The sequence below is a fragment of the Ursus maritimus genome, unplaced genomic scaffold (assembly GCF_017311325.1).
Source record: "Ursus maritimus isolate PB19 unplaced genomic scaffold, ASM1731132v1 scaffold_11, whole genome shotgun sequence".
In the NCBI taxonomy this organism is placed as follows: Eukaryota; Metazoa; Chordata; class Mammalia; order Carnivora; family Ursidae; genus Ursus; species Ursus maritimus.
In genome coordinates, this window is record NW_024423453.1 from 3,606,537 (window position 1) to 3,619,166 (window position 12,630).

At 43.1% G+C, this 12,630-nt stretch overlaps 1 protein-coding gene across 4 annotated transcripts in view; it reads right to left on the bottom strand.

Annotated features, from left to right (window-relative positions):
- Window positions 1-12,630, bottom strand: part of PAPSS1 (3'-phosphoadenosine 5'-phosphosulfate synthase 1) — a 225,085-nt gene that overhangs the window by 168,935 nt on the left and 43,520 nt on the right. For all 4 annotated transcript variants that reach the window (XM_040626210.1, XM_008689403.2, XM_008689405.2 and 1 more), the window contains 4 exons: window positions 11,939-12,052; window positions 9,266-9,377; window positions 7,130-7,335; window positions 3,905-4,040 (listed from right to left, as the gene is read on the bottom strand). In XM_040626210.1, the coding sequence (XP_040482144.1) occupies window positions 3,905-4,040; window positions 7,130-7,335; window positions 9,266-9,377; window positions 11,939-12,052 (568 nt within the window). The remainder of the gene's footprint in view (window positions 1-3,904; window positions 4,041-7,129; window positions 7,336-9,265; window positions 9,378-11,938; window positions 12,053-12,630) is intronic.

Sequence of the window (12,630 nt, forward strand, 5' to 3'; positions counted from 1 at the left end):
TCCAGCTCACTGCCATCTATGGTCAAGAAAGTCTAGTGCCTTCAGGGCCTATCTGCTTCTGCTTCAGCCTTCTCATGCATCATTCCCAAATTTACCCAAAATAGCCTTCCAACGTCTCCATCCATTCATTAAAATGTAGTCTGTAGGGATGCCTGGGTGATTCAGTTGGTTAAGCATCCAACTCTTGATTTCGGCTCGGGTCATGATCTCAGGGTCATGAGATCGAGTCCTGTGTCAGGCTCTGCACTCAGTGGGAAGACTGCTTGAGTTTCTCTTTCTCCCTCTCCCTACGCCCCTCCCCCTCCACACCTATGCATGAGCCTTCTCTCTCTCTGTCCCTCTAAAATAAATAAATCTTTTTAAAAATAAAAAATAAAAGAGCACCTGAGTGGCTCAGTTGGTTAAGCGTCTGCCTTCAGCTCAGGTCATGATCCCAGGGTCCTGGGATCAAGCCCCACATTGGGGGGAGCCTGTTTCTCCCTCTCCCTCTGCCTGCTGCTCCCCTTGCTTGTGCGCTCTCTCTCTGTCAAATAAATAAATAAAAGCTTTAAAAAATAAATAAAATAAAAAATAAAATGTCGTTTGTAAGTTCAACAACTCTACAAAACTTTCTCAGATTTCTTCCATACTGTGATACCAGTACTACCCTGAAAGAAATTATGTCAACTTTTCCCTTTTCCCCAGCAAGAGAGCAATACTCTGTGTGTAATAAGTACTAACTGGCTCTTACTTGGCTTAAGTGAAATCCATTCTTCCTTTCCAGGACAGTGGTCAACCATCAGAGATTCAAAGAACCTGCCCTCTGGACCAGCGTCACCTTGCAATCACTGATGTGGTTATCAAAGACTGCTCAATCCTTCCAGCTACAGAACAGTCTCAGAACAGCAAACAACATCGTACTAATGAACCCAAGACAATAGCCCATGTCTGATAATCAAAATTCTTCTTCAAAGATGAGGGGAGGAGAAAGAGGAAGAATAGGAAAAGAAATCCTGGGTAAAGGAAAAAAACAAAGATTCCATTTGCTCTCCCTGCACTATGTACAAGACACCAACACAGCAGCAGAGGACTTGTTAATGGCCCTCAAAAGAGGGAACAAGGAACTACAAAGGAAACTCCTGGGTCTGTTGCTTATTTGCTTTAGTCTAAAATGGAAAAGTGAACAAAGTAATACTCCACAATCTTTGTTGTCTGATGTAAGGATAACTGGCTCTCAGCTACTTTAAACAAAGTTGGCAATCACTCATTATGCAACAAATTCTCTAAATGATTTAAAATGTTTGGCTCCCAAAAAAGAGTGAAAAACAGATGTAATATTAAAGACTCCAATTATGCATAATTCCTTGATAAGACCCCTCACCAGTGCCAACAATTAATTAACTAACATGAATTACAGTTATAAATTCAAATTTTGGCAAAAAATTAAAGTAAATGAGGTGGTCTCAGTGTATCTTCCATTAAACATGTTCTTGTCCACCGGGGGGAAAAAAAAAAGCAAGAGCCTGTATGTATTAAAACCTCAGATAATTCTGGTTGCAGATGAAGTAAGATCCAACTAGAAGTGTCTTAAATAATTTAAACACACATTAAGTATTTGAATTAGAAATCTGGATATAGAGCACTCCAGGACGGGATCAGAAACCGACAGTGTAAGATTCTCAGACAGAAAATAGTTACCAGAGCTCCAAACACTGTACCCTTCCATGACAGGCTCCGAAGCAGGAAGAAAAAAATAGGAAAAGACGATTTTTGTCCTAAGGCAGTTTTTCATCAAGAAGAAGACCCTTGGGGCGCCTGGGTGGCTCAGTCGGTTAACTGTCTGCCTTCGGCTCAGGTCATGATCTCAGGGTCCTGGGATCGAGCCCCGTGGTGGTGGCTCCGTGCTCAGCGGGGAGACTGCTTCTTCCTCTGCCCCTTCCCTGCTCCTGCTCTCTCTCTCATAAATAAAATCTTAAAAAAAAGAAGAAAACCCCTTTCTAGAAGCCCCTCTCTCTTACATCTCAACGGCCAGAACAGACTTACACAAGGACCCTTGAATCGCTGACAAGAGAATGAGGTGCCCTCACTGACTTAGAGAGATCACGATACATTCCCCTAGGACTGGGCCCACAACATGTTAGCAAAAGAGAAGAAAATGCTGTAGTACAGGCGGGCACCAAGTGCAGCATTCAGAGAAACTCCTGCACAAGTGGCTGAAGCCACGCTTCAACTCCAGAGACGGCGAAGCTGAGGAGGGGCAGGGGGACAGGGGTCCTATGCTCAGATACTGGACAGGGTCAAGCAGCAACTGGGAGTAAGTGAGGCGGGCTATGTGGGAACTGCACAGCTCTGAACAGTGTGTGGCCTCCAGTTCCTGATTATTTTATCCTCTTATTTCAAATATTAGCAAAGTACAGTAGAGTTTAAGAATAAACAGATATTCTTTCTTTAACCTTTACACAAATACAGGTTAGACTAGCCTAGGACTCAGAAATTATGACACGTTCATTTCTTACTACGGGCCAGGTACTATCTAAAGTGCTTTATGCAACTGATCTCATTTCACTTTTTTTTTTTTTTCATTTCTTTTTTTGTTTTTGAGAGAGAGAGACAGAGAGAGAGAGTGAGTGTGGGGGTGGGAGGAGCAGAGGGAGAGAGAGAATCTTACGCAGGCTCCATGCTCACCACAGAGCCTGACGTGGGGCTCAATCTCACGACCCTGAGATCATGACCTGAGCAGAAATCAAGAGTCAGATGTTTAACCGACTGAACCACCCAGGTGCCCCTCATTTCACTTTTTAAAATAAAATGTTATGCAGTAAGCACTACTACTGTCCTCATTTTTACAGCTGAAGGAAGTGAGACTTGGAGAAGAAGTAATTTCTCCACAATCACATGACTTCTAGGTAGTGAAGCAGGGGACAGTGTGCACAGCAGACTCGAGTTCACAGAAGCTAGACACAACTCCTGAGATGAGTGTTCTTGCCCAGGTTCTGTAGCCACTCAGTTAACCAAGAGCTGGGTAGCCAGCTAGCTCCTTGAACAGCCACCACGTTCACTTTTCTCAGCCACGCCCACTCCCTCTCTACACAGAAAATATTTTTAAAAAGTGGCACCAATGCTTCGGGCTTAGCCACTTCTGCAGTGGATCTTTCAAATTCTTCAGATGTTAAAAAAGCCTCCCCAGCTCTACCGGGAATGCTGGTCCCTGGCATGGAAGCTTGGATTTGCAAGTGGGGGTGCACCAGTGTAACACACCATTTACCCACGTCTGTGTAAAGACCCGCAAATCACAAGCAGTCAGGTGTAAGCAGCCCTGTCCTGGAGTACTTTTAGGAACAGCACCTACAGACTCTACTCGTCCTACTCCACTTCATCCTAACCCAGAAACCTGAAGCCACTACTAACCTACTCTTGAACAACTTTCCCTGTTATCCGTTTGATGTCCTTCTCTTCTACACCAAGGCTCCTGTCATATTTATGGACCCCCAGCACCTGGCACCCTGGCGTAAGATGCACAACAAACATCTGTTGAATGAACAGCCAACATGACACTGTTGTTCGATTACTTTCTGCGGTGATATGTTAGACTCATAAGACGTGCTTTATATTTCAGCCTATCTTCCACAGTTCTATTCAGCGTTAGCACGTGCGCTCTACAATACAGAAATACAGGGTCGAATTGTTATTGGCAACCGTCTCCTACACAGTATACAAAATAATGTTAGATCATGTTACACCAATGTAACAAAACGACCCAGGTGGGTTTAGACAGACTGCCTCTCCAACATAGTCCGTCTTGCATCTATCTTGACTCAACATGCTCTTTTATACTTTAGTAAGCAACGGAAAATTCTTCTAGAACTTTTCCATCAAGCAGAGACCCCAAGGAGTACCATGTTAGATAAGGAGATCCATGTCTTACCAGCATTCATATCTTTAAACTTCTGCTTTAGCTCAGTAGGAGTGAAACGATACTGATCAAGACCGTCATTCCAGTAAATTCGGTCCAAGACTTGAAGATCTCCTCCAATTAGCCAATCTCCTTGCTCCATAACCATCTAATGGAAGAAGAAGGAGGAAACTTTTTAAACAGAAACCAAGATCAAAATAAGTAAGAACATTTCTCCCACAAGCCACACACAGTTCTAAGTTACCCTCATCGTAAGGCCAATGGTAAATCTGTTTGGCTTATCAACAGAATTGGGATTAGAGATGCTTTAAAATTAGAATGTATTTTTATCACTTCTCAGAGGGCTCTGTGACACAACTATGATATTTACATATGAAAGGCAAACAAAACCAAAGTGAGTAATTATGACCCCGTAAGTAACAAACACATTCTCTTCACTGCTGCTGTATGCTGATGACCAGAAACATCTGTAACCCTGGGTCACCCCAGCCTCTGTGTTCTCCAATCCTAAACTTTTGAGCGATTCAAGTAATGACGGAGCTGGACACAAATTCATACCTTCCCATCTCCACACCACCTCAAACTTCTCACAGCTTCACTCATGCTCTTTCCCTGCAGCTGAGAGGAAGGATGTACCTCAGGGACCTGTCCATTTCCACAGCACAGCTCAAGCTCACCCTTCCTCTCCCAACCTCCCACCCCTTCGCTCCAGCTTACGGGCTAATAATGTTCGCAGACTGCCATGGTCCCTTCCTACCTGGTCTTGCTTGCTAGAAAGTCCTTCCCCAACCATCAAACTATTCATTCAATAGGTATTTATGGAGTAACTGCTATGTGCCAGGGCCTGTGCCAGGCACCGGGGAATGCAGCAGCAAACGGGACAGAGAAAGGCCTCACTCTAACAGAGCCTGCATGCTAGTGGGACAGACCGAACAGAAACCAGACAAGCAATGGCCAGTGAAGAGTGTTACAGAGAAAATAACCAGGGCAGCGGAGCACGATGCCTGGGGAGCAGACTCAATGACGTTTCAGAGGAAGGGGTCACTGAAGGTCTCTCTGAGGACGGCGGCACTGGACCCGAGATGCCTAAAAGGAACCAGTCACAGAGGTCAAATATTTCAGGCAGAGGGGCGGCAAGTACAAAGTCCTGAAGCAGAAACAGAGTCCTGGAGCTTTTGTCCTTGAGGAGTGGAAAGAAGGCTAATGTGGCCCAAGGCCAGAAAAGTCAGGGCAGGGGGATGAGCAGAGGAAGAGTGAGGGAGACCGTGAATAAGGCCAGGGCCGGACCCCACGGGGCCTCACAGGCACTTGGGTTTTATTCTAATTACAATGAGCAACCACTGGAGTGGACCGATATGCTCAGACACAGATTTTTAAAGGCAAGCTCTGGCTGCTTCGAGGAGAACAGACTGCAGCGGAAGGAGGAAGCAGACTGCAGCCAGGGCACGACTGTGACCGTCTGGCTGGAGACCTGGAGAGCGTGACCAGTACCGGTGCAAGCGGAGGTGGGCTGTGGACATCCTGCACAAGACCACCAGGCCAAGCTTCTCAAAGCGCCACTTGGTTTGTGACTCACTCATGCTCCAAGGCTGCCTGTGACCTCTCCACTGCTAGTAAGGCACCAAGGCCTACGACAGGCTCTACGCTGACTCCTAACAGGGGCCTCTGTAGCTCTGGGCAAGTTGAACCCAGCCTAAGACTCCTCAGGAGTCAGCCTCCAAGGACCACCTAAGGACCAAACAACAGAAATGTGGTTTGAAAAGCACGAAGCATAAATACATGTTAACACATGTAAACCACTGTTATGACTGAACAAAATTTTAACATCTCAGGGTAGAACGCTAAGGCCCTCTGTCTTCCCAAGCTCCTCTCTCCTGCTCGACAACCAGTCATCTCTCACAGGCATGGAGTCTTTGCTCTTCCTGCTCCCTAAAACTGGAATTCTGTTTCTCACAGTTGCCTCCTATCAAAATCCTGCTGGCTCCTCAAGGTTGCATCCCAAGTACTAACTATCCTAAGAAGTTTTGCAGATCACTCTACATCAAAGTGGCACGTACACCAGTAATTGCTCTCTCCTACAGACTGTGGAAGATGGCTTTAAAGCCCAGAGTCCTGCATTCAGATCAAATCCGCATCCCACCTATTGGCTGTATAATTTTGGTCAAGACATTCATCCCCTGTAAGTCTCAATTTCTCTATATGTAGGATGACAATGCCACCCATCCTTATAGGTTTGCTTTGTGGTTCAAAGAATTTACATAAGCATGTTTTGTAAACTACTATTTTTTATTAGTAACTGTAGAATTTTGGTGTCAAAGGAATGTCTGACACCATCACTAATTCAAACTCCTTATTTTCTTAAACAACGTATCTCCCTATTTTAAAGTTTACCACGTCCTATTCTCCATGAGATGAGGCTGACATGATCTAAACCGATGTCATAAAAATTTTCTAGATAAAGCTACTAAAATTTCACTTAATTTCTTTTAAAACTCAAAGTGTACTTTAAAACAAGTGACAGAAATTTTACTTCGTTGATGACATTTCACATACAACACATAAAATACATGAAGCCCTTTGGAAAGACTAATTGGATTTCACCGCTTTCATGCCAGACATACGGCGTTCAATTAAAAAGCCCAGACTTGACAAAATCACCCTGCCGTAGGCTCCCACGGCACCCTGGCCTCACAGCCTACCTCTAAGTACATGATGTCTGCTCCCCACCAGACAGTAAAAGCTCCAACCATACAAAGACTGTGCCCGCCATTACATCCGCCCTATATTCCCAGAACTAGCACCGAACTCAGTGCCCCATGTCCAGAAGATGTTTAAAAAAGATTTACTAGGGGCTCCTGGGTGGCTCAGTCGGTTAAGCATGCAACTCTTGATTTCAGCTCAGCTCATGATCTCAGGGTTGTGAGGTCGAGCCCCACACTGGGCTCCAGGCTGGGTGTGGAGCCTGCTTGGGATTTTCTCTCCCTCTCCCTCAGCCACCCCCTTTCCTTCTCTTAAAAAAAAAAGAAAAGAAAAGAAAAGAAAAAAGATTTAATGAACAAATATTATCTGGACCAAAATGACAAGATCATGTGTTCATCACACTAATCTAAGATCCAGCGCCTACTGTGCAAAATATTAACAATTCCAATGGAATTGTCAACATACAGGTAATGCCCACACTTCAGCACAAACAATACTGGCAAATTGAGATAAAATGCAGCGAGGCTTGCTTGGGACCTTGATGTAGGGGTGGTTCTTGCATGTTGTTCCCCACTGCCTGGCACAGCGCTCCTCCTTCCGGTGCTCAAAAAACTCTGGGTTGCGAAGAATAGCCACGCGGCGGCCCTCGTACATCAGAGCAAATGCCGTACAGCCGTCCAGCCTCTCTTTATCTTCATGAGTAGCCGGCAGAACTATAGGCACTGACAAGTTAATGACACCCCCTGCAGGGCACAAAAGAACACAGAGCACACAGCTTGGATTACTCAACAGGCCTCACGTCCACCTTTCACTTCAACAGACACTCTGCAAATAATAGAAGATTTATGGGTCCGATGATAGCGCCTGGCACAGAAAATCAGGAGAGAGAACAAACAACCCCAGAGGTTAAAAAAAAACAAAACAAAACAGCAAACATTAAGAGCAGCAACACTGTATAGCAATATACTTCTCACAACAATTCATGAAACTGTCTTTGCGGAATTAAAAATGGGCATAAAATCACAGAAGTAAAAGAAACTGTTTAACAAGGAAAAATCAGCTGGTTACACCCAATGTCACCCAAAATATACTGAGCACCTCCAATATATGAGTAAGACAAAGAACCATGTTTCAGGGCCTTTCCAGGAAAATGGAAACCTTTCTGATAAGTGTATTTTGAGTGGCAAGTTAGGTATACTTAAGTGTACTTGGGATACTTGGGTTTCCTTGAGATAGAAGACAAAAACACCCAAAAGGTATTTTTATTCCTTGGTTTTTAATCAGAATTGAACCAATGTCAGCAATTATTGGCCAAGAAACAAAAGAAGTCATCAGTGCCTCTCTATGTGAACTGAAATGTATGGTCAGTGAGACAAAAAGCACATTCTCAGTTTCCAACCTTTCAGGCTCTAAACGTTTTCTTTTCTACTCACTGTGCCCAGATTAGAAAAATAAAATGCACTCTCGAATTCATACGTGGATCTTATTTACAGACCTAATAAAAGCATATTCTTTTGGAAACCATGGCATGCCTTCTTTGGACAAAAGATGTCAGCAATCAGAGGGGCTGCCCACCCTTCTGCCAAACCTGCAGCCACTGCACGTGCACGTAGTCATGCTTGGCGGCTTCACAGTTACCACCTCTAGGTACAGTTTAAAAGGGAAAATTAATAGGTGGATTTACACCAAACCCAGACTAAATCATTACTAAGGACGCAGTCCACAAAGACTTTACCATTGGTTCCAGAGAAGAAAAACCAAAAAGCAGTATTTAACACTTTTATGTGATAAAGTTTGAGAAAAACGACCAGGAGTTATAATTTCTAACATCAACTTCACTCCTTAGTTAAAAGAAGTCATAACACAGAAGAACATGGTAGCAATTTAGTAGGGCTCTGTGACACTTAAAAATATTTTCTTTAACATAATAAATTAAACTTACCACTGGTATACAGTTTTAGGAAGTTGAATTGTCATTATAATATACTAAACATCAATTTCTTATGCAATTTTTCTTTTTTTAGTGTTTTAAGAGAAGAGGAATGATCCCTTTAACCATCTATTTCAGGACTCCTTGACTTGGACTCCTTGACTCCTTATTAGAACACTCAAGCACAGGGGCGCCTGGGTGGCACAGCGGTTAAGTGTCTGCCTTCGGCTCAGGGCGTGATCCCGGCGTTCTGGGATCGAGCCCCACATCAGGCTCCTCCACTAGGAGCCTGCTTCTTCCTCTCCCACTCCCCCTGCTTGCATTCCCTCTCTCACTGGCTGTCTCTCTCTGTCGAATAAATAAATAAAATCTTTAAAAAAAAAAAAAAAAAGAACACTCAAGCACAGATTTCACTAGAGCAAAATTCAGTACAGACGTGTACTTTTCAGAGACAGACTTTCCACGGTGCTCGGGTAGATACAGCATAGAGAAACTCTATTTGCTTTTTAAATCCACTTTCAGCCCCAACACCCAGGTTTTCCTTCTCTCTCAGCAATAAATGACATTCAGGAAAACGAAACGGGGAAAGGAAAGATCTCACAGTTCGCTTATTCAGTACTGATATAACTTAGTCTTAAAATGCTACCTCCATTAAAGACATGACCACGACTTTTTATGAATAGTGATGAGTCTGTGTCATTTCTTTTCCATGCTCGACGTACTACAGAAGTAAGTGGCCTTACCGTCCAGAAGACAACCAAAATGAAGGCACTGCAAATACTCCCTCTCTCTCATAAAGCCGTTCAGTGGGGTTGCCCAGCCTTCTGCCAAAACCTGCACCCACTGCATATCCACCTAGTAAACGAGACAAGAAAGGAAAGTTTTCTATTCATGCACTTAGGAACAAAAGCAGTAATGACCTCTACAAGTTTAATTTTGAAAGCAATGGAAACAAATACCTCAAGAATGATTATAGATTATACAAATCTAATAAAGATTAAGGGCACTAGGAAAATGTGCATTTCTCCTAATAAATGTGAATAACATTAGGCTTCAAAGCATTTCTAATAAGGATAGCATCTCCTAGCCACTGTTCTCAAGCTTTACTATGTTATAAGAAACCCTGGGAAGGCCTTTATTAAAATAGAGATTGTTCCACCTCCAGAGATTCTATTTCAATCACTTTGCTGTGGGCCCAAAGAATTTGTATTTTTAATAGGTTCCCAGAAAATTCTAACAGTGATGGCCTGGAAATTAGACTTTGATAACCACTGCCTTAAACTAAAGCAAACTTTACATAAAAGTATTTGTCAGAACAAGTACCTCACCAATGTCAGAGCACCCTTCATTTCACAAAGACTGTACTACTCTTTGATCTTTAAGATTTCTAGCATCTCCTACCAGAATGTTAAGGAACTGATGGACTATGTATTATTAACATGAGCTGAATATGCTCATTTTTTAACTAAGTGTGTGCACATGTACTGTGTGTGTGTGTGTGTGTGTGTGTGTGTGTGTGTGCACGCAGCAATGGCTCTCAAATGAGAAAAGATGAAGCAACTGGCCAAGCAGTGTGCAGTAAAACGTAGCTTACTATTTATTCCCAAAGTATACTGGTCAATGTGTTCCACTTCACAATCAAATAACAGGTATATTCCCCCCTCCTTTGAGTCACAGGAAAAATCATATGCATAGACCCAATTGTGTCATTACTAAGCTTTCCTCTCATCAGTTATTCCTAAACCTCAGACAGTGGCCATGTCTGTCGCCACCGAAATCCAATTCTAGATGGTATGTGTTATGAACTGAATGTCTGTGTCCCCAACAAATTCCAACGTTGAAGACCTGCTCCCCGATGTGATTATTTGGAGACGCGGCCTGTGAGGATGTGACACAGTTAAATGAAGTCATAAGGGTGGATCCCACTCCAACAGGGCTGGTACCCCCACAGGAAGAGGAAGAGACGCTGCCAGAGCTTGCTCTCTCCACTCTGTGCGGACGCAGGGAGTGAGCGTGTCAGCAAGCCAGGAAGACAGTCTCACCAGAGACCGCACCAGCCAGCACCTGGATCTTAGACTTTCCGACCCCCAGAATGGTGAGAAGAGTCATTTTTATGGCTTAAGCCGTCTGGTCTACGGTATTTGTTACGGCACCCACGCTAATACACTACTGACTTATGATGGATTCTTTAATTAATTACTTTTCATCCTGCCAAGCACAGAACCAACGACTGTATTAAAAGAGCTACTGTGTTTCTGGGTTAGTTAGACTAACCTGGATTCATATTCATTCATTCTCATTCTCACATTCTCTCTCCCCGTGTGTGTGTGTGTGTGTGTGTGTGTGTGTGTGTGTCCATTCCTTGCAAACCATGTCAGTGACAACATCCGCTCCTTTCAACAGTCACCTTCCTGAGGGGCTCTGCTCTCCGACCCTCCCTCTCTGCTCCCCAGCATGTCTCAGCTTCTGGTTGGAGACCCAATCACATAAAGTGCAGCAAGTAATCTACTCCCTATCGGGGATATGAATAACTACCTAAAGAGGCTTTCTCTAAGCCCAGAAGTGTGTTGGTGGGCGTTGTGTTCTTTTTTCTTTTCCTCTTACTTTAAGATTTGGTGCTTCCCTGGGTGTTCTGGATTTTTACTGACTAAAAGAAAGCCTGGGAAATTCAACTTCTGATCCAGGTTCTTAGTCCTTAATCTCCCCACTTTTAAAGTATATCTAAATGATACAGTTAAAATTCTCTAATATTTGAAAATGATAAATTATAGTTTCTATTTTCATCACATCCAGTTCAGCTCAGTAGGTTTTTTTTGGCGGGGGGGGGACTTGGAGGGGTACTCAATGGTATTAGAGCTAAGACATACACAGAATTACTCTTAACAAAATAAGAGAGAAATTCAGGGTTTGGGCAGAGGATTACAAAACTTGTTTGGAGGGGGAAAAATGTTCATTTTAATTATTATACTAATGGTATTTTGAAGCTTTAAGAACCCATTCTTTCTAATAAGCCAAAAACTTTTACACGATCTTTAGTCTTTGCTATTTCAAAATAGGTAAAATTGGGGCGCCTGTGTGGGGTAAGCTTCCAACTATTGATTTCAGCTCAGATCACGATCTCAGGGTTGTGAGCCTGAGCCCCGTATCAGGCTCTGTGCTGGGCATGGAGCCTGCTTGAGGATTCTGTCTCTCTCTCTCTCTCTCTCCCCCCTTTGCCCCTCATTCCCACTTTAAAAAAAAAAAAAAAAGGCATATATTATGACTAAATATTTTGGGAAATTGTGATATAAACGACAACCATCCCCCCCCCCACCACCACCACCCATTCCCTCAAACATAGCCATCAAATAAAATTTACAGATAAGGACTATATATATGGCTAAATCACTTGGTATGAAAAGCAACAAAGCACTTACTTTATTAATTTTCAATGCTGGTAATGTCTCTGCATCTGTTTTTGCCAGATGGAGTTTATTTTCTGGCACATACAATTCCTTCACTTCGTAAGAGGCATCCACAGGTACGATATCCTATACAACAACAAAAGTACAATTAAATGTTTGATTCAACAATTTACTGTTCTCCAAAGGGTGTCTTAGTAATGAAGAAAATTTAACGTTTCAAAATGAGACTTCAAAAATGAAGTATAAAACCGGGCTCCGAACGCTGTGCCTCCCCAGTCAACTTTCCTAATGTCAGTTGGTCTACTCTCAACACATAATACCCACGTACAAGAAGTCCTGAAGCATCATGTCCCATTACCTAATGACAAAGAATAAATTCTGAGGATTCATTTGCCACATGTCAAAATCAGGAAACTGCAAGGAACCAGGGACCTCAAATAAGAGGTAACAATAAAAAGAATTTGGAAACAAAATCACTCTAAATATAATCATGTTTCACATGTCACAAAACCCTTTTATGCCAGCTTTCATATTCGCCTGTATCCCTAGTGTCACTAACACCACCTTCTCAGTCATGCCACGTGGTACTCCTGAGTGCACCAGCTTTACTCCCACTGTTGTGGTTTGAGAAACTGCACTTTTTGATCCCATATGAAATGCAGTCTAGAAGTTTCATCTGAACTCCGGGTACTCATTTACACAAC